Genomic DNA, 27,224 nt, shown 5'->3' on the forward strand with positions numbered 1-27,224 from the left:
TTCTCAGTGAGAATCGAACGTTCATATTAGAGTACATATCGATAACGAGTGACTCAGGGAATACACGTAGAGACTCGACTACACGTGACAGGAATGCGTATTGTGTATTTGAGATCTATAGGAGCGTGATACGATTGGGAAATGGCAGAGTTTTGTGTGAATAGTTCGCGTAAATTCAGAATGGATTGTTAAAAGTCAGACATCTAAATATCTGACGGAGAATTAATTTAAACGTTAAACGCTTCAAACTCCCTAATAAAAATATAGACTCGCAATAAAGACACCTAAGAATAAAATTTCATTCGAATCGTCAGATAGTCCAATTTACGTACAGAAGATTAATATCCACGAGCAAACCGATTTCCGTATGAAAAAGTTTGATTTCACAGTTTCCCCAAGATAGAGATTGTGTCACTTGTACCACATTTCCTTTCCAAATGCTACATTTTCTACTCTCAAATTCCAGCCTATGACAATTCTCAGTCTTGTACGATTCTACCACAACCATGCCGTAATTAACGTAATTCCAACCAGAATAATTAGAAAAATTCTTCCACAAGTACTGCAAAATCGTGAGCACCGAACGAGTCGTCTCCGTTTTACGGTTGCATCGACTTCTTTCTAAGGATACCTCCGGCTCGTGGGAAGGTAAAAAACGCGCACTGAATCGTCAAACAGAGACCGGCAGCGACAATGATGATTTCTACGCTGCTTATGTAACTCTCTAAAGCTAGGTCGTTCGACGTTGGTTCGCTCGTCATCGACGAACGAACGTCATCTCGATTGAAGCAAAAAGAAAGAACTACATACGTTATAAAATTTTCTTCGAATCCAAATATAATACACACTACAGAAATATCGACAAAGAAAAATTATCAAAGTACTTAGAAAGGAGGATATTGGCAATATTCAGGTGTGGAAACGAGACCAAAGCAAGGGAATACTGGAAAGAAGAGGGAGAAAAAAGATGCAGACTATATAGAAGGAAAGAAGAAGACCAGATACATGTAATAGAAGAATGTGAAATAACGGGAGGACCAAAGAACATAGGAAAAACGCTAAATGAGACTGGAGAAGGTTTAGCAGAACTGAAAGCAATAATAGAGAAGAGAAAGGCAAACGACAGGAAGGAAGCACAGCAAGGAGGCTAAAGCCCAAAGTTGCAATAGTTTTTAGTCATTAGTTGTTAATTTGTAGTTTCTAGTTTTAGTTTTTAGAGATAGAATAATTAAGGGAGTGCGATAGAATAGAGTGGATATAGTGGAGAGGTAGACATATAAGAAGTGAAATAGATATAAGAGACGTAAAACCGAAAGTTCGTCCAAAGCCGAAAGGTACGGACTAAGCAATAATAAATAAACAAATATAAAATTTCCTTACTAGAACAGCCATTAGTATTCTAATCGAGTATTAATTGGCACGGTGTTCTAACATCGCTCGACTGGAGAACGGATTTTATTGAGTAAGATAAAATGTTGGGTCATCGAGATTACGCGGTGAAATAATAGTTATAGGACACGAGACTTTAGAACGGATCGCGGCAGATATGATCGTAAAAAGTCACGCGAAACGTGTATTTTAGGATACAGTCGGGGATAAAGACAAGAGCGTAGGTAAGGGTCAATGAAGCTTAATCGATCTAGTACATTTAAGTTATATCTATTAAGACTATTTAATGAATCGTTGAAATTAATGTTTACATTTCTGTGTAAACAAACCATATCTAACGAAACATCATTGATATCTATTTCCACTAGTTGTCCACTTACTTTTGTCCCAGACTGTACATTGTGTGTATTATGTTTTGAGTCGTTTGTAAGAAGCGAACCTGTATGTGTGTTATTTGAGCGAAAACGCTCGAGGCGCCTGGGGCCAGGCAACCCGTTCCACATCGCTGCGTTGCGGTGCGATCATCCTAAATCATAACGCCTGTGCCTATACTTTGAAGCGCGTATACGTGAATTTTAAGGGTCGTTTGATATCTTTAAACGATGTCCAGGCATCGAAGATTATACCCTGATAAAATATAGCTTGATAAGAGGTATATATTGGTTGTGAAATCAAAACTGTGTGTGCTGTCTCGTTTGAAGAATACGAACGACGTGAAGGGCTACTTACTTTCTAAGGACAATCGCAGGGCCATGGCCAAACGTGAGAGCGCGTCTACCAAGGGTGTTATATGTCTTTCCATAAGCTTGTCATCTAGCAACCAGCGTTAGTCGAGTTATTAACTCGAGCGAGGAAACGTGCAATTAGAAATTGATGTCATGTTTGTTTCTTTCATCCTTTTCATTAACAACTGCTATATTTTCTTAATTGCAACTGTTAAATGTGCATTCTGTACAGAGTGTTTTAAACCGTATCTCCGTTTTAAAACATGTTACATTAAATCGAATAAGATACGTTACAAGTATTAGAACTTTACAATGGAAAGTTAATCGCGGAGGAATATTTTTGTCATGTCTCAAAATCACTCTTTACTTGTATTCCTCATTTTCGGTGTCTTGTATTTGTAAATGGATATGAAACAGCCTGTACAGGTGCGGACGTTTTCTTGTAACTTTTGTTTCACAGAGGAAACGTTCGGTTGCAGAGTCGCGGCGCAACCAAGCGTCAAAGAAGCAATCGAGATACCCGAGAGTTAATTGCCAACCGGGCACTGCCGCGTTTTAGAGATGTATCAGGGGTAAAAAAAAGCGATCAAGATGGTTGGTAGTTAATTGTTAAGTAGGTAACAAATACGCAGCGGGTAGAAATATAGCCGTAGCGATTAAGGATGGAATTCGAAGCTCTCCAGATACGTCTTCTTTCTTATTTCAATGCATTCGAGCGTTTTCTGCAGATGGCAGCATAGCTTGGTTACACATCGGATACACTTGCGGTCATCTAAACTTATATTTGTTAAAAAATTAAAAAAGCAAACATACGGAGAAATATTAATTTATAGATTTTCCCGTTACTTTTCTCAATCTGTTTCAATTTATAAAAATTAATTGTTACGTGTATTATAGTTCATTTTTCAACGTAAAGCAGAGCAAAAGGCGCAAGAAAGTGGGAGAGAGAGCAATTACTTGCGTATTTGTGTATTTAGACTTACATGCTGGATGATCGTATAATCGATGGATCGGGGTGTCGTTCAAGTTACCCATCAATCTCACCACTATCTTCTCAACGAAATCTCGAACCGTTTCCATCGTGTTCGCATCTTCTTGCTTCGTGGCCAAACCCTGTCCCGAACTAGTAGCTGCATTTTCCACTCCTAAAAAATTCAAATATTTTTTTAATTTATTTGCAAAACATCGTACAATGCTTTATACTTTATAGTCAGCTTTAATTTAATTAAACGATCGACGAAACGACCGATGAATTTATATCTCCTTTGAGAATTAAAATCAAGGACGTCGTTTAACCTCGTAATTAATTTCTTCGTTTCTCATCGTTTGCGGTACTTGCACTATCTTTCGACTGAATTGTTCCACTGGAAACGGAAGCGAGATTCATCAAACCGACGTTATTGTGTTCAATTAAGCACACTACATTTAAATTCCTTTGAATCTTCGTAAGGTTCGCAAGGAAAAAGATTCCATGTGAACGATGAGCAGCTGTCCCTGCGATATCATTTTAAACTAGGTCAACGAGCATAAGTCCGGCATCGTTAACATTACTTTTACCTTATCAGCTTGATATATGAACATTTTATAGCACACATCACATATGTTTCATATATGATTGTCCAATTTTTTCTTCATAAACTGCGAACGATTCCTGACAAATAAAATACTAGTTCAATTAACAATCTAACGCAATATCTTCAAAAATGCTATCGTATGAGATTAACAGACAAGTGGCCATTATTTAACACGCGACTCTTTAATTTGTTCGTCTCAAAACTGCAAATAATCTCCGCCAAACAAACTACTCGTCTAATTATTCTCCTATATTATTATCTATATTATCGTCCAGTTATTATCTTCAATTTAACAAGAGTAACAAAAATATCTGCAAAAGTGACCACGATATTAAAATCAAGTCATCATTCGTCTACTTCAACAGGTTCCCTAACTTTTCCATCCAATTAAATCCATCCATCTAAGATACAAGATAACAAGCAAGAAAAAGGAAAAATGGAAACAACTTACTCATTCACGCGGCTGTAACTTTCTCCCCCTTTCGTCAGAACGAACGGTTGTCCCAACATGAGCACGAATCGCGCGTTGCCACGAACATTTTCAAAAACTGTCGACCGAATCGATTTGTTTACAATAGGCGCCGGTCGAAATGACGTATCAAGTATCGGTTCAAGGGAACGATGCGGCGCGATCGCGAATCTTTGTGCAACTGACGCGGCGCTTTCTAAACGAAAGTATCGACGACCATTAAAGATCTACCACTGTAGTCCTTTTTTCCCCTTGTGTTTGTAACCGCATTCTCTTAGGCGAGTACCGCAAGACCGGTATATTTATCAGTTATCACACGGCTTCGAGGCCGCTCGAGCGCGAACAGACATCGATCTTCGCTCGAGGATACTTGGTTCGACGTTCGTCCCACGGCGTCGATCCTTTGCCCTTCAGTTGAATCAAAATACGATCTCTTTAGTCTTCCGAGTACTCCGTCCTTGTTTCCTATCATCGACCATTATGTGTTTTATTTATTCAATCTTTTACTACAAACTCTCCTTCTACATCCTTTTCTAAAGATGGATATTTAAAGATCGTTACGGATCTTGAGACGATTCTGATGAAGCTTGATTCTGATGGTCGTTTTGATTGCGTTTTGATGTTGGATGTTGCGAAAGGATTTATGGAATCTTTTATAATTTCTTCTATAATTCTTCTCCGAAGATGGATCCGTAGCGTAGAGTAGAAACTGTTACCGATCTTGAGATCAGTGCGCCCGTTTTTGTTGCTTTTTAATCTAGGACAAGAGTACACTTATGAAACTTCTTTTCAATTTTCTATCACTTGTCTCTGACGAGCATTAATTTCGTGCTTGAAAACGAGGCTCCGTTTATTAAACATTTTTTATCACACACTTTTGTCGAGTTTCAATTTGTTCGTTCTAGTTGCACTCTGTTCTCGAAAGTTCGAAAAGAACGAGGCCCTATTCGTTAAATATCCTTTCTTAATTTTCCATCGATCTGTTCTTTTCACATTACGTCTTCAACAAGCCTGCAGTGAACAAACGAGAAAAAATGTCCGGAGGAAGTTTCTTCGAAATTTTTACAATGCCTGCAGAATCATCAACCGACTAACCCGTTCCACTCGTCGAGCCTTTCGAAACGTCTCATCCACTTTTTCATCTCCAATCATCCCGTTCGAAGCCAGACTAATCCTTCAGTCTTGATTAGGTATCGCGACTTTCGCGCGCTTCTGCCGTCCTTGTCTGCTATTTTCCATTTCTAAACGTATAGAACCGGTTACTGGAAGCCTTCCTCACCATCGACCAGATCTCGAACAACCTCTCTAAAAGTCTTCGACGACGTTCACTGAAAAATAGCAAGGAAACGCTAGGTTCCACGATATTTTCACCAACGGGACCTGCTTTCACGTTGCCGGCTCGTTCGACTTCCGTCCTTCGCGACTGCAGCTTGTTCGCGTGCACGTTGCAATTATTATCGATACACGATTATTCCCCACGCGTGGACCCTGGCAGTCACCTTGCGGTTGCACAACACGCGCGTGCACGAAGTAAACGACGTATCGTTGCGAGCCGAGCCGAGAGGAATCCTCCTTCATGGAATAAACGACACGAAAGAAAATTCACGCCGGAGGAGAGGGGAAAAAATGTTGCTCGATCGGTCCGAGTGGCGATCGACATTGACCGCTCGGTGACTCGTTTTGCGCGAGCGGATTCTTTCCAGGGATGCGAGTAACGGAGCGGACGAGACGGCGAAAGAAACAGGCAGAAAGGATTACAGGAGTGCGCGATGTTACTCCCAAGAGTACTGGAGCAGAACTGAGGTTCGCTACGGAGGGCCCGGAGACAATAAGACCGATGAGCGCGCGGGAGTTCCGCTTACAACCGGCCCGAAAACCGATCGGAATTCGGCCCCGCGGCTCCTAATCGACCCTGCCACCGTGTCTTAACAACCTGCTTGCTTTAAGCTTTTTCCGCGCCCCTTGCATGATGCCTTGCAGGACAGCAGTAAAGTGGTTTCCTTGGAAATACTTATCTAAAGCTCGTCTTTCTTTTCTTCATGACGAAGAAAATGTTTCGTAGTCTCTTAACGAAGGATTCGGTTAAAAGACGCATCGTAGTGGGAATTTTTTTTTGGTATTTGATATTAGGTGTTGTGTATAAAAGTTAGTTTTTTTTTTTTTTTTTTGGTTTTGATAAATTTTTAGAAATATGCGTACAAGTTTCTTCTTCTCTTATATGGCCAAGAATATGAATTATGGTCTTGTACGGAGGAACCTGTTTAAAAGACGCGTTGTTAGAAGAAGCTTTCCAGTGCAATTACGAGTTGGAAGTATTTCTTGAGGAAGAAGGATATTAAAACACGTTTCGTTAGAAGCTTTTCTCTACAATTGCAAGCCGAGATTATCGTGGATATAGGTTGATCATGTGCTTTAGATTCTTATAAACTCATGGACGTATTTCCCTAAAGGTTTTCTTGCTTTTATGCAACGAAGGAGATGAATCGTGATCTCCCGCGGTAGAACAGTATGTAAATGATCTTAAAAGATTAAGGTGCTTTAGATTCTTACAAATTCTTGCAGATGTATCTCTAAAATTTTCTTTCCTTTTATACAACGAAGAGAATGATTTATGGTCTCTGGAGAAGAACGATACTGAAAGATTTTCATTCTTAAGATATTTATAAATTGAAACTCTGATGAATAAAAGTAACGCGGTGTGATCTATATTCTCGTAAATCTTGTCTCACATTCATCGATCTCAGGAGAGTACAAAATCTTCAGATTTGCAATTTTTTCAATTTCAAAGATCTTCAAGATTCTCAAATTGGAACCTTCTCGTCATTCTGTTAACATCGTTTCATCGTTCTAAAGGCCCATAAGCTATTCAAAAGCTCCCCCTAAATTTTCATTTACAATTCCCAGTGTAAAACTTTTATAAAGACGTTCTAACTGCGTTCTATCATTATCGTCAATGTTTCGTCCTATGTTTTATATAAAAATTCAACTTCAGCTAGCTTATTGCAATTCACGAATTTAACACGAGCGGTAATCAAGCGAAGAGATCGCGAGTTCTAACCAGCTGGAGGATCTGGTTTTCTGAAATTTCGCGCGGCGGAATGCGCCGCGATCCATGCCGGTTTCCTAGAAGAAATAACGAGCGTGGATCTTTCGGCTCGCGAAAAACGACGAACAGGGACAAAACTGTTGGGCACGACCGTGCTCTGACCATGTTTGGCGAAAGAACAGATCCTTGGAATAGGCTGTGTAAGTTGGTAGAAATCAAGAAACCTGATGCGTGTATCCATGTACAAAGAACGCATCTCCATTTGGACAAACCTCCTGCGATCTTGCCTCCTTCAGGAATTCATAATTCCTGTAACTCTTAAACTGCATCCTTCAAGCTGGTCTTTCAAACGACTATTCAATTAACATTGTGTAAGCCTTCTCTAACGTGGATAAGTTTTTTCGATTTTCTCGGCTTCTTACGTCGCAGACTAATTTTTGTTGCAAAATGGAAACAAGAAATCAAATATCGTAGATTCTTTTATATCTGTCTTAAAGTTAAGAAATTTTCGAAGATTTTGGATCGAAAAGCAAAGAGCTACAATTAATTATAATTCTTTTCGCAAATAAAGAAAATTTTTCTTATAAAGAGTAAAATTCAGGAATTGTGACTTGATAGTTAAACACAGCATACACACGTAATATCAGGTTAATAAAACGAAACCACGGATCTTGTTAAAAGTTTCTTGTTCTTCAAAACTTCCTTGAGAAACTTTCCCAACGTTACTCAACTCTCTATACGTACATATGCAGCCTCGTCGATACGAATAAAATACAAAGTATAAAATTCTGGGTGGAGGGGCAAATCCATAGCATAGCATAATTCGATGACAATCTACTTTCGTGTTTGCCTAACGTTATGATCGAACAAGATAAGATCATTTGGGTTAGAAGTATATTCGTGTCAAGCTAAGTAGTTTGATAATGACAAATCTTTAAATTGTTTTCTAATAATAGACTATTTAACTAATTATCGATGACCTCATAAACGTTCAAATATGTTACGTATACGTTATATTTAGAATAGTATATTATCGACAATTTGATAGCTATAGTTTTTTCATAATGACAACTGACCTTAATATCTTCTGTTGTAATTATCCTATGTAATTTAGTGCCGTGTGAATGTTATTTATTTCCACAGGTTATTTTATCGTTTAGTTGATTAGCTCTCATAATATACCATCTCCTCACCGATCTCAATGATTCTACCATACTGTTATCCCAATCATTTTCTCGTTTCTGATGTTTTTTCTCTTACTGCACCTGATTTATACGATATTTTCCTATTCATTCATTATTATGTTCGACTAATAGTGTCTTACAACATACAGCATACAAGTTTGATTATTCTGTGTAAAGTTGAAGATCGAACTTCGAGATATCGGAGCTTAGCTAGCTTAAAGAACCTTGTCTCACTACACAAGTGACCCGCATCGTAACTTGCACTGTCAAGTTATACATAACGGGCCGAGAAATCATGAATCGCGTACATTCCACGTGACGTGGGACACGAGCATTTTTTTCCATCGAAGAAAAGCTACAGTTTCCACGGGGCCACTATTTTATCCGTCCGCTATCTAGTAGATAGAAGTTCTCGTTCCTGATCAAACGGTCCGATACGATTCACGCGGAAAAGATCGTAGGCCGTGTGCAACGAACAATGAGCATCGCGGGGAATCCAGCGTGAGATCATTTTTGCGACCCGTTCTTATTGTTGCCTCTTCCGTTACACGACTTTTCTGGCTTGGAACAAGGACGCCCGTTTCAAGATGGCACAATGGTGTCTCAGCTCGCGATTCAACGCTGAATCCAACGTCAATTAACATGTTGGCTGCAAGATTTTCTCAGATAGTTATTTCGGGTTAATTTCGTTTTTCTTTATTTTCCTTGCGACTGTTTTTCCCACTCTTTCACTGGATCGCTCGTGTCGTGAATCTCCTCCAATTAGCTAAAGATCTAAGATCCCCTCACAGCTGTTTCCGTATAAAAGCCTGGACAAATTGCAACGTTCATTACGCCGATTGACGTTGATCTTTCGTGTTGACAGGTTAGATAATCTTCTTCGATTAGTAATAACGTCTCACGAATTTCTCGATGTTCTTGCGGTAATCTATTGGCGTGAGATGACGTTTTATTGACTAAGACGGCGAATTGATGGATGATTTCGTATATGTTATTTCGTATTCGCCACGTCGTATGCTTGCAAACGTGTACCTACGTGTTTCGCGTAATTTTCGCTAATCTTGCGTTATCATATAAAATATGTAAACGGTAAAAATATATACAAGGAAATAGAGAATAGAGAGAAAATTCGAGATAGATGATCGACCAAGTGATAATTATAGCGGGAGAAAATGAAAATAGTCGGTAGAATTGGAAACATCTGACTTTCTAAAATTCAAGTTCTAATTGACCTATCGTTAAGCTCAGCTATATAGCCGAACAGTTGAAGAGACGAGAGGATCGCAAGGAAGACGACGTCAAAGCGAGGGAAACAAATGTTACGTGGAGCAAGGGCAACGCGATTAAAATTTACACGAGGTCGTTTCGACGTTTAATTAAGCTTTACATCGTCGCTTAGAACAGATGGTTCGAGATTATCGTCGAGTCGTGGAAATTCGCTCGAATTTCACGCCGCTCGCTGCCTCCACGACAAACTCGCAATTAATTCCCTCTCTAGCACCGTATGCACAACGCGTATCGATTCGTCGATCGTTCACCGCGCCCACGGCTTCCAACCTGCAAATCAATTTTCCTCGAAGGTCTTGCAATTGTCCGCGATTCTCCTTCGAGCTCGACCTGTTCGCGATTCTTTCGTGGACAATCGTTTCTCCGTTGCTTCTTTTCAAGGCACTGCATTAGCGAGGAACATGTAGGAATGCTTCACCTTGTGTCGCCTTGGAAACTGCATTATTTATAAGGGGTCCGTCGGATCGATTTTCTTGGGAACTCGAGGGACGCGTCGATTTTCTTGCATTCGCAAGTTTTACTAGCTGCACTCGCCGTGTCTAGTCACTCGATACTTTTATTCAAACTTTTCACGGTATGTTTGGTGAATAATTTTGGATGCAGTTTGGAGCAGAGGGTGGCGCAACAGGTAGCTATTGTCGTTTGCAGAATTCGCGAATGCTTTTGAAAGTCTGTAGGTTATAGAGACGAGACAGAGATGGAACATTTTGCAGCGGCTACAAGGAGTATCGAGATTTTCTCTATGCTATGTACCTTTCCTTTCGCTTTATATATTATACTGGATATGAAATATTCGTTTGACTTCCCTTGAGGATGTGCTCAGTACTGGAATTATAAAACCTGTCAAAGTAACGGTTCCTTGATATCTTGTTATTCCAATTTTAATGCTAGTATTGTATATAATTATTATGCTATATAATTGCTTTCAAATGTTTATGACAAAATTAATGATAATATTAAAATAAAATCATGGTTATATTGTATTTGCTTATTTTCATCATAATACTTTAATTATACGCACTCGTGCATAGTATTATAAGTCTGTAATATTAGCAAGGAACTTTGAATGAAATTGTATGCTTATAGAGTAGAAACCAGGAAATTATGAGTAACATTCTAAATAAAATAGTAGAAATATTTCTACATAACTGGATAGTCTTCCTAAGGATAACGAGTAAAATGCTTTTTCAAATGACAACTCCCAGTAGATCATTTTATAGCGACTACACGTTGAAAAGATGATATCGCTAGGAACTAGTTCGTTTTCCTGCTTTTTCCTCGGACACGTATTAATTGAAATAGTTTCGTCGCTGTTCCTAAAGAAACCGGTTATTGAGTCGATAAAAGTCTTCTTGTCTTCGGTTCGTTTACGCCCTTATATAATTGGTATCAGACCCGTTTCCGGCGATAATCATAGCGATTGCAACACGGTTTTATCGATGGGGAAAGTGACAATGTCGATAATCCATGTAATCCATATCGAAAGATCGATCATTTATCACCTGTGCACATTTATATTATCATCCAAGAATTAAATTTATGGTTTCAAATAAGAAAAGATACTGTTCCGTTTTTTCATATCGACTGATCGCAATTAATCAAAACGTTGAATTTAAAAAAAAGTGATTTACTCATAAGTTTGTTTATCGCACGGAGGATAAATAATTCCAAGGTAAATTTTAGAAAATAATTTTTGTATCGTCATTAATATTCTCTGCTTTCTAAGTTATGTTGATTGATCAATATACTTGCCGAGCGGCTTATATGAAAATTAAAGATTCGTGGAAATCGTAAAATAAAGATTAATGAACAAACCTGCCACGTAAACTTGTGATTTTGCCGTATTGAAGTATCGATGTAAATCTTTCTCGTCGATCGGCCCACCGAATGCCTCGATTCCGTTTTTTTTCAACCAGTACCTAATAATAAATTCGAATTTCATTAAAAACTTTTCGAAAGTCGAATGATAACGATCGCATAAATGTTATTTTAGAAAATTATGCAAGGTAAGAGTTAAATTGAAAGGAGAAATTATGCAATGGTTTAATGAAGTTACTAGACGTTTCGTAAAATTAAATAGAGTTTCGTATAGAATTGTGTAACGAATTAGTATATCGCCGTGGGAACCTTTGTTGACGGCAAAAGAGACAATGCCAAGCGTTATCTGACGGGTCCCAACGGGAGCAGCCTTTCCTGCAGGATTTTCCACCGCAATCCTCACAGCGGACTCCACGTCCCAGGAAAAATGGCTTTAGACAGCAGGTGCAACGATTCTCGCTCACGGGAATTTGTTTTTCGTCCTCCTTCGAGTCTCCAGGCTTCCTGCAACATCGCATGTAATTTAGAAAAAATTCTGCCGCTTAATAAAAATTGATGAATTATCTGGCAAATTAAAAATTTTCATACTAATATACTAAATTAAAAATTACTGATATTTGCTATTGGAATTTTCCTGTTACTAACGCAGGTGATTAAGAATCAATTTTATTGCGAACTTACGTTCAGAAATCTATCTACGATGAATATTGCAAATGCTTTCGATCAAGGGAAACAATACTTCGTCGTGCATCGACAATTATAATCACACAATGGTACGAAACGACATTAAGGGCACAGTGGTGGACGAAAGAAAGTTTGAAATTGCTACTTGCGTATATGTAATAAATTAGTAACTTTCAACTTTATGTCCATTCATTTCTCTGGTCAAATGCATTTCCAGTCTCTAAAGTTATGGTGTTTGCTGGTGGTACCCTCTCACTTTCAAACTTTCTTTCATCCCCCACTGTACATCTCAATAATACAGTTTATAAGAATTTGCTTTTATTAGAGGACCATTATCAAATGATCGATATCCAATATTTCCACCGATATTTACTTACAATTGTTAATTAAAGTGTCACGAACAGATAGATACATAATTCGTAGAACGTTTGTATGCACGAAATAAACTATCGGTTATCGACTATAACAGCGCGGTTCCGCGATTGCGATTAATCGATGTAGAGGCGCTCTAGGAGGTGCTGCACGCTTTGCAACTTAGGCGCGTAACCGGTCGAGTGCAGTGTACGCGTCATTATGTAACCACTTTTAAATAAACATACTTTCGAAATGCTTTCTTGCCTATATTAAATCCAGTTAACTTTCCACGACGACCTGGCGGTAACTCGATTACACAACGCTATCGATTACAAAACGTTTTTACGCCTAGTGAACGATATATATACATTGGTTCACGAAAATAAGTGGACACTTGCCATAGTATGGCTTTCACGGTTCATGTCGTACATGCTGTCTGACAAATTTTGAGATTTTATTAACACCACAATGAGACACGACTGTCATGATTATATTGATAAGATTTGGATGCAATTTAAAAATGGATATAGAAACTGCAAGATATTCATAGCAAACTCATGTACATAGTAACAAAATTACCTATACAGTATGAACAGCTATCTCGAGAATGTAATAAATGTTAAATATGGCCTCACTGCGTGCTGAGATTTATTAATATGATGGTAATTGACTGTTTAATTATTTCTGTAATTCCTGCGATATATATATGCTTGTATTAAATCTTGTACTTTCTAGATATATTTTCAAATTTATTTTAAACTCGACCAATATAATCGTCAGCGTTCATAATGGCGCCAGTGATGATTTCAAAATATTCCGTATAATACGAATAACATATTCGTAAGAGGTGACTATCAGTCGATCTTTTCTGTCTTTTCCAAAGGAATCCTTGTTCCATTTTCGCCAATATAATTACAGTTCCTCTGTCTTGATTCTCCTTTACGAAAAACGGAAGCCAGAAATTACCAAGGGACTAATTTCCATAAACGTCGATTATTTCCTCCGCTTTTGTGCCACGAAACAACGCATCCATCATTGTCGAGGCGGCTCTGCCGCGCGTCAATTATTCATGCACGTAGGTATTACGCGATGTCCAATGATAGGTCACTGCGTTTAATGAAATTTTCGCAAGTTTGCATTTGGGTACGAAGCATTAGCATATGCCTCGTTACAACGTACAACGGTTTGCTAATTTCGTTATTGTTTGTTATTTCGTATCGTTATATTATGTACTTTGTTCGATATTTCGAATAGATTAGGAATGAAGTATCGATTTGATTAGAATCTCGTGTTCTTACCGAAGGATTAGTACATATTTTATCGCTTACTCAGATCGTTATCGATTTCCTATAGCCAATTAATTATTTCGAACAATGCATCACTCCATATGACCACGCGCTCCATTTTCTCATTTTTCGGCATTAAATTACACCGTACAGGAGATTGCATTCAAGAGAACCAATATTTAAACAACTCTCAATCGCAAACGAGGAAGCTTGAAGAAAAAGCCCTAAATTACACAAAGAACGATGATATATAACCTAATAACACAGAAAACACGCTAGGATCACTAATGAATTCGACCAAAGCACTGAATAAATTTGATCGAAGAATCTCATGACTCACAAATCACGCTGTACCGCGAGATTCTTATCTCACGATATAGTTTTCATCTCTTGCACTTGCTGCACGATATTACGACACAGAAGTGTGACACGATGATCCACGATGATGGAGGATTAATCCTCGCGATCGAAGAAAGTGGCAGCAGCTCTCAAACCGGCGTGGCTTTCTTCGTCTCTTTCCATGTCGGAGGTGACAACCTTCACCACGACCACTTCGATGGTTATCAACAGAAAAAGCACCATGAACGTCGCCATATTGTACTTCTCCTGTCCAGGGACCACTCTTTCTGCCTCCAGCAGCAACGTGGCGATGATACTCGAGACGTAGCCCAACATCGTGCTTCTCTTTTCACTTTCAATTCAACGGCAAGCCGCACTTCCGCCTTATTCACCTCGATTTTGCGTTGGTAAACTGCCGGCAATGAGTGAAGGGGCGAAGAAGGTGCACCTAGATCTTGCCACTTCTCGTCACGAATGTATAGTATAAACGAGAACTTACTGGTAATGTGCAGTCCATCACACGGATTAACCAACTGGAAAACGAGCACCAGTTTTCCTTGCATATGATGTGCGTCAATCGTTTTTGTCGCTATATCGTTTCTGTCAGACTACTAGCTCTTTGTATTACACTTTCTCGATTTGTTACACATACGTATGCAACTTATAGACCAATAATATATTTCTTTCTAGGTTTTTTTCTTCGATTTTTCAATAATATATTCACATTATTATCTGAAAAATGAATTTTTCATTTCTTTAAAATTAGTTTCGCGTTTAGACAATTTACATTCGGAATTGGTGTAATTAATATCTTGATAACTGGAATTAAGTTTCTTCGTTAAAAGATATTGAATTCTAATTGACGATCCTTGTCCGATCTATTTCACATCTTTTAATTTAATTTGAATCGCTGATGGAGTTCTTTTAATGTTCGTATTGGCTCGACGGATAATACTATTTCTTCCACTTTTATCACACATTTCTTTTCCCTCTGCGACGATCTATTTCGAGGTCCGCTGATTTATTCCCTTTCTCTTCGCGATGAATACAACTTAATACCTCGTACACCGGCTGTTTTTCAACGATCTTTTTGCCAGACACTCTCAAAAGCCGTGTACTTTTTCTCTTTCCGTCGACGCTTGTCGGTACCGCTCTTTCTCTCGCCGATAATTAAACTCAATCACGCTGATTCTGCGGCTCCCAGCGCAGCAAAAAACTGGCTTCCAATGCAGACATTCGATTGCCTGTCGCGCGGCCGATAGATTGATGCGCTTTCCATGCAAATGTGAAGATTCAGCGATCTATTCGACAGAGATTCTTCGAGCCAACTTCAAGGATAATTCCTGTAGATGATCCTCGCAGCTTCGACAATACTATCGAGAACGGAAGATAATCAAATCGAGTCAGATCTTTCCTCTTCGATTATAAATATCAGTCTATGCAAAGCGGATCCACTTCGAATGATGTTTCTCACAAATCTGTGATGTAACTGGCAGAAAGTCACATTAAACCTCTCGAACAATTCATCATTTGTAGGATAATCGACTCGACTTTCTTCCTTATTATAGCTTAAGTAATAGGCAATCAAATTAGGGTTGATTCCTCCTCTTCAATTATGTGTGCCAATTTCTGCAGAATGGAATCTTGCAACAACATTCATCACAAATGTGTGTAAATCACATTAAGTGTTCGGAATATTTCACCACTGACGAGCAATCGACTCAACTTCTAACGTGATCGAGTCGAATCTTTCTCTTCTCCTGCGATGTGGATACAAAGAAAACTTTTGTAGATGAGAATAGAATCCGGAGAAGAAAATCACACTGAATTTCTCGAACAAATCACCAACGGCAAAGCAATCAAACTTCCGATATAATCGAACGATCTTCCTCTTCCTCTTCGATGGTTATTCATATAACAACGTTCGTAGACCATACGTAGAATCCTGTTGAAGCAACGTTCTTCGCAAGTCAGTGATCTAGGTAAAAGATCACACTGAGTCTTCCAAACAATTCACCAGCGGGAAAACAATCGACTCAGCTTCCCTCCTCGCCACCAGTCAAAGGAATCAACCGAAAGCGATCTCTCTTGCAGCTGGATCTTCCATTCAACTGAGTTCACGGACCATTTTCGTGGACACCGTTGGCGAACGGTGCCGATCAGCTCGTTCCTTTGTGCCGGAGTGCCGGTTTGAAAGTGACAGTAGCTTGGCTGGTCGGGGAAACTCGGTGTTATGCACACGAGCTACACGGTATGGTAGGAGATCTGTCTAGTTCAAGATCTTTCCCTTTGGCTTGAGCAGAGGTTGAGCACCCCTATCCATCAATTAACCTGAACTTTCACTGGATTTCGACTCTGTGTTTCGAGAACTAGTGGCGGCAAAAAGAGAAAAAAGAAGAAGAACAGCAGCCGACTCGGCCGAACCTTCGACGTCAATTGACGAAATCGTCGCTGGTTCGAACGCTGTTATAGGTCGAAATCGAGAATCCCCCTTGGTGTGGCCTGGTGCATGACGTAATTTCGAAAGTGCCACACAGCGATTGTTGTTACGTGGTACATACAACCTTTCACGGGTTCGCCAGATAGCTCTAGATCGTGATATTTCGTAACAGTATACTTACATTATGTATGCAAATCATCGATTCGATTATTTCGTTCGAATAAAGACGAGCTTTTTTTTTTTGCAAATGATCGGTTTGAAGGTTGGCAAGATGTTTGTTAACAGAAAAGAGAATTGTTCTCGTTATGTGTACAATGCTTGGTACGAGGCGAGATTTCACGCTTGGTAATCTAGAACACGGGTTTACGATTATAAAAGAAACGGTATTTTATGTAGGCCGTGGATCGAAAGAGAGAGTAGCTGGTTTAATAAATCCTTTTGAGCGAAGGATTATTCCGACGTTATTAAAATTCTGCTCCCTCAAGTAGTATAATACGGTAAGACATGCTACAAAGAACGAATCCTATAACGAGCAATTTTTATGACGAAAAACAGAGTGCTATAACGTACAAAAATGCTACAATGAACATGATGAAATATCGGCCACTTCGCCTTCGTTATTATGGTAAAAAGCAAACATTTTCGAATTATGCGAATGGATGGAACAAGTACCAGATTTCACAGTCAAGGGAAAGATGTTGCCAAACATGATTATCTCATCATTTTATGATTTCTACTAAATAATACATTTCATATAATTTTTACCACTTGTTTTTTAGTTTATATTACGTTTTTCTGCTGTTTAAATCCTTGCACTGGCGATAACCTTGCTTTTCAGTGTGGGCCTGGGACGAATTACTCTTAAATATGTACGTTTCAATGTTGAACAGATGCTACAACGTACGTGGTTTGAAAATCAATTTCGTTTGTTCTAGCATATCTTACGTATATTCTTCCTATGTTCTCTCGTCTTGTGCTCTTAATGTTCGCGTTTCAATAATACTACATATAAATCAGTATTACACCTGACTACAACGAGGAAAAGATAGCAGATGCATTCGAACTGGTTGAAGGAGAAATAGTTCATTTAGTACTCACTATCTGCAATTTTTTGTTCACATAAGTGGATTACATTGATAGGAGCTCAGCTAATATAACACTTTAACGACAGCGCACGCCAATCTGCGTTCTATGTGAAATTGAATATATCAAATAACATTTTTAAATTGCTTGGATTGATAATAATTGAGAATAATTAAGATTGTTAAATAACATTTAACATTCCGAGCATTTTTGACACATCGACAAATTTTCATATCGACGTCTTAATTATTTTAAGAAATAGAATTTCGATAGAGTTGTTGTTCGATAGAAAAACTTGTAAAAATGAATGGGCATATTTGAAGGTATATTTCGTTGTAATAAGTAAAGTTTGGATAAATGAAATTCTACCGTATACCATATATTAATGTTATTATTGGATTCACAGTATCTCGTTCTACTAATGTCTGACGCTACGCACTGAAACGTATCCAAATCATGAATGACCTAATGCAGCATAATCAAGCCACAATCTTCTCCAGTAAAAAACCGACTGTTACGAAGCTCGTACTTTCTATGTCTTCCGGAATTTACGGAGAAATTGTTGTTTTTTAAATTACAAGAGATTTTCAAAATACCAAATAGCATCGGTTATATCAAATCGCGTAGGATTTTGGTAAGATCAGAAATTACGACACTATGTAGGTTTCGCCGAAGGCCTTCACGTGTGATTAGTATTTTTCATGCCCACGTGTCGTTAATACTTGTATGATTACGCGATGAAATTGTGTGAAAGGTATTTCTATTCCCAGTTATTGCGAAACGATGCTTACTATCAAGGAGAATATCTTACGACACGTGCTACTCGCTAACATACCGAATTAAAATTATAAGCTAGCAAATAACATTGTCTTGTCAATCAGTTACTATAATAGTGAAATTTATGTTTGTTTTTTAAATAATTCCGTTACGTTTGCCACGTAACCACACTTTGTTATTTCGTAATATATCTGCTTGATAAGATCGCTCGAATACTTTCAATTCCACCTCGAAGTAAAATACAGAAATTTAAAGAAAATTACAGGAACGATATGACAGTAAAATTGTAAACTGGAAAACGACATTCTTCTTTCATTTGCGTAAGAGCAAGATTTATATTTGTTTGTCAAACAATTTCGTTGTTTTTCGCACACTTCGTTATTTTGCGATAAATCTATTTAATAAAATGGCACGAATATTTTCAATCTCGTCTCGAGGTAAAATACAGGAACTGTTAAAATTGTTTTGAAAATAACACGACGATGGCGTGATTTATGTTCGCCAGAACGATCCAATTAAACCTTGAACCTCGGTAATAAATAATAGTTCGCGTAGTTGGTTTCCGTCTTCCATTTTTACGGAAATCGATCTGTTTCGCTTCTCGTTTCCACTCGGATTCCTCGCGATTCCGTGTTAACATTCGCATTGTATATTCTAGTGGGCTGAAAAGCTTAGCCATTAATCGATATCCGAACTATCGTACTTTCTTTAACCTCATTTCCATCTACTTGGTATTTAACTTTATCGGATGTAATTTTTTGAAAAAAAAAAAAAAAAACATTGTAACAAAGACTGCGTTTGTAATTTTTTTTCGTTCCGCATGAGGTGCAAAAAATCACAGAACGTTACGTTCCATCTGTTAAGAATTTTAAATTACAAATTTTTCACTTCTAAATTTTTCTGTAACGCGTCAGCGCCGCGAATATGTTTGCTTTTGCCTCAGAATTTTTTCTTTATTCTTCGCGTATGATATTGAAAGCCAGAAGTAACATTCAAAGAACTTTATTCTCAACGGCATCTCCTCTTAAGAATTTTTTTCGATGCGACACGTTTCCCAACCTCGGTCATGAATCACACGACGAAGCTTCGTCCTATAGCCGCTGTTCTCGTCGAGCAAAGAAAATGTCCGCTCAAAGGGATCGGCTGGGTGATAAATCCATGGGAAGTTGATCGAAGTGTCTCGCGCGAGTTTCATGGAATCGGCGTCGCGCAGTAAGTGGGCCAATAAATCGCCGGTGAACGGTTCGATCGTTAGCATCTTAATTGCACGAGCGAAACGCCCACGTGAAAAATCCAATGATTTACGGCTGCGTAATTTGAACTTTTACATCCAATGTTTTTCTTGCTAATGGATTTTCAAACAGTATCAAAGGTTATCGCGGATCGATATTTGTCCATTTTAAAGGGAACGTCACGGCAAAGGCGGTGTACACTCCCGTTTCAGATATCAAGGCACGGAAACTTAAGCAGAGCCGAAGGACCACTATGAAAGTATTAAAACTTTTAAAAACTATTGTTTCGTTTGAAACTCGTTAGACTACAAAGCGATCAAACTCTTGTGTAAATAGTATTTGATTATGTTTAATCAAGAATTCGCCTGATACTTGACAAATTTTTCAAAATCGATTTTCTTAAAGACGAGGCTTAAAAACAAAGAAACTATTCTTCGATAGGGGTTGAGTTAAAAAACTGTGAGCATACAATTATTCTATAAATTATGGTAATTTTCTACATTGTTATAATTCTTTCAAGGTCATGTTAACCAATTTCCACCTTACACGTGTATCGCAATTTTGAGTCTAAAATATAAAATTCCGATTGATTAAGGGGGTGTCCTGAATTAGAATGTTCTAAAACAGCGCCTTTTCGTGATTTTTTTTTAGAAGGGGAAGGAAAAAATGAAGTTATTGAATTTTGAGATATGGTTTTATATATATTTAACGAATACAAAAAGATTCTTTTTAAAGTAAAAACGAAATTATAACAGATTTCCAAGCCTATTTCATGGGCTGCAGTTTTCAATCGGCGGGAAAGATCCACTTCGTCATTCTTGACCGAAACAAAAAATCAAAAAAGGATTAAATTATTACATATTTTTCTTCTCGATGAACTAAAAAAGTTCGTTGAAAAGTTTATTTAAATAATTGTTGTAGCACCTTAAAGTTTATTTTTTCTTTTTATAAAACACATTTTTTCTTTAAAGCCGCCAAAATTTTTAATTTCGTACTATTTTCTGCCTTTTTTTAGTTCATCAAGAAGAAAAATATATAATAATTTAATCCTTTTTTGGTTCTTTGTTTCGGCCAAGAATTGCGAGGTGGATCTTTCCCGCCGATTGAAAACTGCAGCCCATGAAATAGGCTTCGAAATCTGTTATAATTTCGTTTTTACTTTAAAAAAATTTTTTTGTATTCGTTAAATATATATAAAACCATACCTCAAAATTCAATAACTTCATTTCTTTCTTTCCCTTCTAAAAAAAGTCACAAAAAGACGCTGTTTTAGAACATTCTAATCCAGGACACCCCCTTAATCTTTTCCCTGCTGCTTCTGATGCTAACAATTGATGAATTTTAAGGACGGACGTGTACATTACGCAATGGTAAGAATATAAGACAGAAGAAATTACATGACCGTTATGTAACTGAGTTACAGCAGCACGTGGGCTTATGAAACGTTGACAGCATACGAGGAAATGTTCGATAATGCAACTGGACTTGTATCTTTAATTTCACTTTGAAGCCTCTCCGTACTGGTTAATTCGTTTAAGATCGTTTGAATTCGCCACTGCTTTTACCTACAGACGCTAATGGACGATCAAAGAGAATTACGTTCATAATTGAAGTGTTCGGACAAAATTTGGGACGAGTAGTAAAGTCTTTAATTTTAGAAAACTGAAAGCTTGGTGTAATTAATGAAAAATCATGGCACTTGAGGAAGCTCTATATAAAACTCTGAGAATGATAGCCTGATGATCTTATGGTTGCTATTTAATTTCTTCTCATATAATTTGTTTTGTTAGTATTTAAATGAGTTTACCTGTTTACTGTAATACTACGTTGCGTAACAGAATACACAAGTAGCCCATGTAATTTTTACTTGGCAATTTTCAGTCTAAAGATTTGAGACTAAAGCTCGAGTACAAATTAAACTTTGTTATAAATACAATACATCGTTATTAATTACGATATTCTATATCTATTCACTTAGAAATTGAAGGAAAGTGAAGTTTCATCGTATATTTTATGACATCTTTGTTTTTCTTTATCCACAGAAAATATCTAGTGGTTACAATTGTAACAGCCTATGTAATATGACTTATCCAATACCTCGAGTTTCGAATCATTCCAAGAAAAAACACAAGCTAAAGTCTCAATCTTGATAATTATATGATACCAGACCACGAAAATCTCAAAGTAAGTTAAATACGAATTTCCCGCTCTAGACATAATTAATCGCGATAAATAAATCGAACGTCTCATACCAATAAGTTGCGTGTCTCACTTATATCCAATAGGCTGGTCCGTTTCCTCCTTTAATCGCCATTAATCGGAACAAACGAACGATACATACATTTCCAATCTCAAATAAACACCGTAGACAAACACATACAATCTATCTCACGCTGCGATCGACAGCGACTCGATGAAACGATGAAATTACGAATCCTGGTAAACGCGAAGCTCAGCGTGAGATGTCTATTCGTTCAGAAGTTCTCCGTGGTATCGTACAAAACCGTTAACCTCGATCTTCTTGCGATCGATAGAAAGTACGTCCGTAGAGAGAACGCGCGATTAAAAACGCCGCGCGTCGTCCACGCTTCTGTCGAGCAGACACACGAGTTTCGTCCTTACCGTTTCTCTCGCTTTCTCCGGCAAAGGATCGTCCGTAGCAGGAAAATTTTGATCAACCGCTTCGCCTCGCTCGGTTTCATCAAGCACTTTGAGTATTCTTTCTCTTTTTAGCGTCGCACGTTCATTCGAAACACACGAACCGAATCACGGACGAGAGTTACTGTTACTCAATTTGTCGCAGATATTGCTGAAAGCTTCTTTCAGCGAATCACAAGTAAAACTAAAGCGACAAAGGATCCTTTGCAAGGAACACCGTTCGCGTTCAAATCCGGACAGTTTCCAAAGAATAAACGTGTATCATAAAGACTTTTTATAAACGTAGATCGTCAACGTTATATAACAAGGTCAAATTAAAACTGTCCAATGTCCTTGTTTAATTAATCGCGCCTGTTTTCTACTCTACGAACACTGTAACCAACAAAACCAAAAAAAACGCGCGCGCGATGCTTTAACAAATCTTCATCGAATGATCTTCGGAATAGGGCACGTCCCCCTTCTTTTTCGTTTATTCAGAAAATGAATTTGAAGAGAAGCGTTCTAATACCGGCAAAAGAAGCAAAATACACCGGCTGACTGACTATCCGCGACACGAAGCATCTCAACAATGAGGGAGCCGTTGTTCGAGGCTCCCCCGGTCTACGGTTCCTCCTCTGCTTCCGGTCCCCCTACACGCTGACCGAAGCTATTGTTTAATATGGTTTGATACGTCGGCCATTGTGTAACGACGTTTTGCCATTAAGGACGCCCGTGTCATGGCCCGGACTGTGCATCCCAATGTCCAGTTTGTTCTCCGTTCTGTTCTTCCCGATGCGCCACGTCTTTCCTCCATCCTTGTTCCACTCTCGAGGTCGCGATGTCGCTTGTGTTGGCCGACGTTGGTCGATGCTGTTGAACCGTACACCGAGCCACGCATCACTAATCGGTAACCGTGCGCGTACATCCGGTCCTGCCATGAATTCACGAACCGCTGCTGACCTCACGTGCCTGCACAGCCAACACGTGGACACACCTGTCTCATAATTCTAGATCGTTTCATACCTTCCGATTTTTTCACGTTTCCTTCGTCTTGGTATTTTCGAGGATTGCGCGAAGTTCTTGGATCGGATAACGTAAAGATTACGCGAAGTTTGGATTGGGTAACCTAGATATTGGAGATGTTACAAGGGTAGGTTGCTTCCAAGGTCGGGTAATTTACAGATTAAGAACGCTTGGATCTTGTGATCTATGGATTGGATAATTTGGCGTCGTGAGTGGCATCATTGGATGATTTTGCGAAGATTGAGCGCTTCGAGGATTGCGTGATTTAAGGATTGCTTGATTTTGTACCTGGGGATTGAAGAATTATGCAGTGTTTGGTTTAGCTAACTTAAGGACTGGATGATTTAAGAACTGGGCGATGCTTGATTTATATAATTTAAGGACTGGCTGATTTAAAAGTTGGTTTAAGGACTGGGAGATGCTTGGTTCGAGTGTTTCAAAGATTGAATGGATGATGACGAATTGGCTGACGAATGTGCTTCGATTGCTAATTGCTGTATAACGATTGTGTGTAGACGTAGGCTTGATATATTCAAATATTCTTCTTTTTCTGATAGAAAATTGCTTGCAATTGAAAATCGTAGGCAGTGACATTTCACAGATAATTACGATAGATCCATGCTTGTCCTCCACCTCCTCCATCCTTCAATTACCTCCTTTCATGACTAATTCCTCTTTCATGATTTATCAGAAAGACAATTCCACCCGTTACTCATATTTCAAAACCCACGATTGTAATTTACCTTTTCATAGAAAAAATACACTGTACAATGGCTACAAAAAGTGCATACTTTTATTTTCTAATGAATCATTTTTCTATCAAATTCTATATTTCATTCACATAGTTCAAACCTTTCTATTCGCATGAAAGTACTACTAAGTGGAAAAACTTAGTTCAATGTATCTATGCTGAATTTATTAATGTATGTGTATATAAATGCCATGATAAATGCAATGACGTGCGAATATTTCTTACGTTTATTGTATCTCAGAATATGAGAAGGTCTTGCAGCAAACCATGCAAAATCGGTTTCCTCCGGAGCCGGCTTAGATTCGTTGGAATTCACGTGACCGACTGCTTCGTCATTCTTCTAAACGTTTCCTATATTACGTCGAGGAAGTGGAGAAGTTGTATAACTGTTTTCTCAACGCTCGACAAAATTTCAACGAACTCGTGCAAATACATTATGATTCGTGGCAGGTGTCCGGTCACATCAAGCGCATTCGTAAACGCCAGCCTGTGTTTCGTGCTCTCTAATCGGACGTTCGATCTCGTCCATGAGCCCGTACATTCGTTTTCAGGCAAAATGGAGCGTGTATGATGCACGGTCAGGGAAATGGATCCGAGTAATGGCTCGTGAGCAGCTCACGTTCGATCTATCGAAGAAAATTCCCTTTTTCTATATGTTTTATTTTTAATAGCAATCAGAATGTAACGTATTCTATAGGGTGAAGTGGTGTCTCAAAAAATTGCTACTCTTAATTCTCGTGACGAGGACTTCTCCAATGGCAAGATTCTTGTAGCCTTTCTTCGCGTCTATCGGGAAAATTTTGGAAAATGAGGAAAAATACGCTCGAAAGTATCCATGAGATTCGTGTCGGTGCATTCCTCGCGTTAATTGCCAGATTCCACGTTCCTGATTACCAGTTAGCGCATCGTAATATTCATTTACGATACCCACACCGGTGTTACATAATGCGAATGAAATCGTGGCCGCTTGTTGTGGGTGGAAAAATGTAATACATCTGATTGACACATTCACACAGTTATCTGATCGAAAAAGAGCAAACTGGAGACTAGTTTGCTATTTATTTTATGCCATTAAACTCACGGTTTCGTGAAACCGTGAAGTAACGTTTGGGTAAATAAGCTTTTCGATTCAATGATTATTTTTAGATTGAGACAGATTGCGGAAGGGAAAGTTTGTAAGAGACCTGCGTGGGAAATATCTGATCGGTGTACGTGAAATGTTTTTTAAATAAAATGTTAACCACGTAGTCTCTTCGAGACACCGTATTCATTCGTGAGAAATATTGATTTCAGAATTTAAAAATTCTTCGAGTCGTCACGGTTTCTTTTTCAAATAATTTATGCATTACAAAGTTATGTAGCTGGAACAGACTTTTTTAATAGCGTTTTCAACATTTACCAGATGTTAATGTGCTTCCGAAAACCAGTTACTAAACACAAGTTACTAAATTTCATCTGGTATAAAAACACCATACGAGTACTCTGATTATTCACGACGAAGTGATGATTTTTATTAGAAATCTTCTTCCTTAATCTGATTTAATTTGATCGACAATAGAGCCAGATTTAATGTATTGATCAGTCAAATTCAAATTTTCATGATACATTTATTATTCAGAGAATTCGTGTATCATTTTTCTGTTTTGTATCATTTCATACGGGATTTCAGATATACCGAACGCAGATCGGTTTTCAGCTTCGATCGTATGCATATTATCGTGGTTATTAACGGTACCAGATGTTGCTCTTCCGTTTTATGATATAACATACTCCCACATATATACCGCGTTCGAATCTGTGAATTTGCACTGCGCTAAATTTCCAGCAACGAGATTTTCAGTTTTGTAATATTATTTTCCTCTTCTACCTTGCAAATTTTGTACCATCGTTGAATCGTTCTCGTGTTGCTTTTATCTCCATGTATATGTTAGTCAAATATCGCACACGTTCATAGAAAATTCTTCAACGAAATTTCTAAAATGATTTGGTTTGTGAAACGATATTCGAAAATAATGCAATCTTAATGCTGCTAATAAACATTTCCTGAAGATTGCGTTTGATTTATTTCGGTGCTTAAACTAGTTGTTTACGTAACGTTCCCGCTTATTTGATATCACTGTGCCTAATTTACGAAGAATACAAATAGCTTTGGTCTCGCATACGAGGACTTTGAATCATTTAAAGCCCGGTCGAAGTCAGTTGGCCAGTCAAGGTCGCTTTCCCCACTATATACACTTGACCACTTTCTGAACGTAAATCAAACGTTTAACCCTTTCACAATATAAATACCAGATAAAATGATTCGGATATCCTACCGAATATGCTACTACAACATCAGTATTTTTGCAGTCATTTACTTATAAAATTATTATGTTATAAGGTTAGTCTAACATAACTATTTTTCTAAGGTTTTAAAGCTTTTTAGTAGATTTCTCTCGGAGACGAGTTTGTAGTTAATGGCTATAAATTAAACGTAAATTACTAAAATTTATTGCTCATGAAAATTCGAAACTACCTACATCTTGCATCAAGCCATTAGAGAAATGCCAAGACAAAGAAACAACTCTCTTCTACTGTCCCTCTTCTTCGTCGTTATATTATACTCTCAGAAAGTGACAGGAACACATCATAATAGCAATAAGACAAGAACCGAAGCGACAGAATAATAATTACTTATGAGCAGATAATAATTATTCGTATAAAATAATAATCAAATAATAACTCATCCCGATGAGACGTGCAACTTCTATCAACGAAAAGAAAGATTTCCCCTTTCAAGCTATTCCATTCGAATAATTAATCGCGTACCACGAAAAAAACTCGTTCCACGGTTCGGTTTGAATAATTGAAAAATGTCGAGGTTCGTGGCCCGATACACGTATAATATTTTCGCATCGTTTATTCGCGGTATCGGGTCGAAATCGAGCGCCTCCGTGTCGACCCGGTCTCCTCCTGGAGTCGTTCTTCTCACGCGGTATCGCGGGACTATTGTCGCGGCCGCTCGTGCACGCCAACGGTTCACATTCGTTAAGAAATTACTTCTTCATCTAGGTCACACTTACACGTTGTGGAACAATGAACGCTCATTAAGGCGGGCACATGGCATATACACGTTGACGCGCGATA

The 27,224-nt window shown here is 38.2% G+C and overlaps 1 protein-coding gene across 6 annotated transcripts in view; it reads right to left on the minus strand.

Moving 5' to 3' along the window:
- Window positions 1-27,224, minus strand: part of LOC117159345 (uncharacterized) — a 57,127-nt gene that overhangs the window by 22,598 nt on the left and 7,305 nt on the right. For 3 of the 6 annotated variants that reach the window (XM_076624265.1, XM_076624266.1, XM_076624263.1), the window contains exons 2-5: window positions 11,802-11,996; window positions 11,490-11,593; window positions 3,098-3,259; window positions 2,119-2,202 (exon numbers count right to left, since the gene is read on the minus strand). In XM_076624265.1, coding sequence (XP_076480380.1) covers window positions 2,119-2,202; window positions 3,098-3,259; window positions 11,490-11,593; window positions 11,802-11,996 — 545 coding nt within the window. Of the gene's footprint in view, window positions 1-2,118; window positions 2,203-3,097; window positions 3,260-4,139; window positions 5,937-11,489; window positions 11,594-11,801; window positions 11,997-22,309; window positions 22,405-27,224 lie in introns of those variants that run through there. The other 3 variants (XM_076624264.1, XM_076624267.1, XM_076624268.1) reach the window with 3 other exon arrangements.

This window comes from Bombus vancouverensis, chromosome 14, assembly GCF_051014615.1.
Source record: "Bombus vancouverensis nearcticus chromosome 14, iyBomVanc1_principal, whole genome shotgun sequence".
Classification (NCBI taxonomy): Eukaryota; Metazoa; Arthropoda; class Insecta; order Hymenoptera; family Apidae; genus Bombus; species Bombus vancouverensis.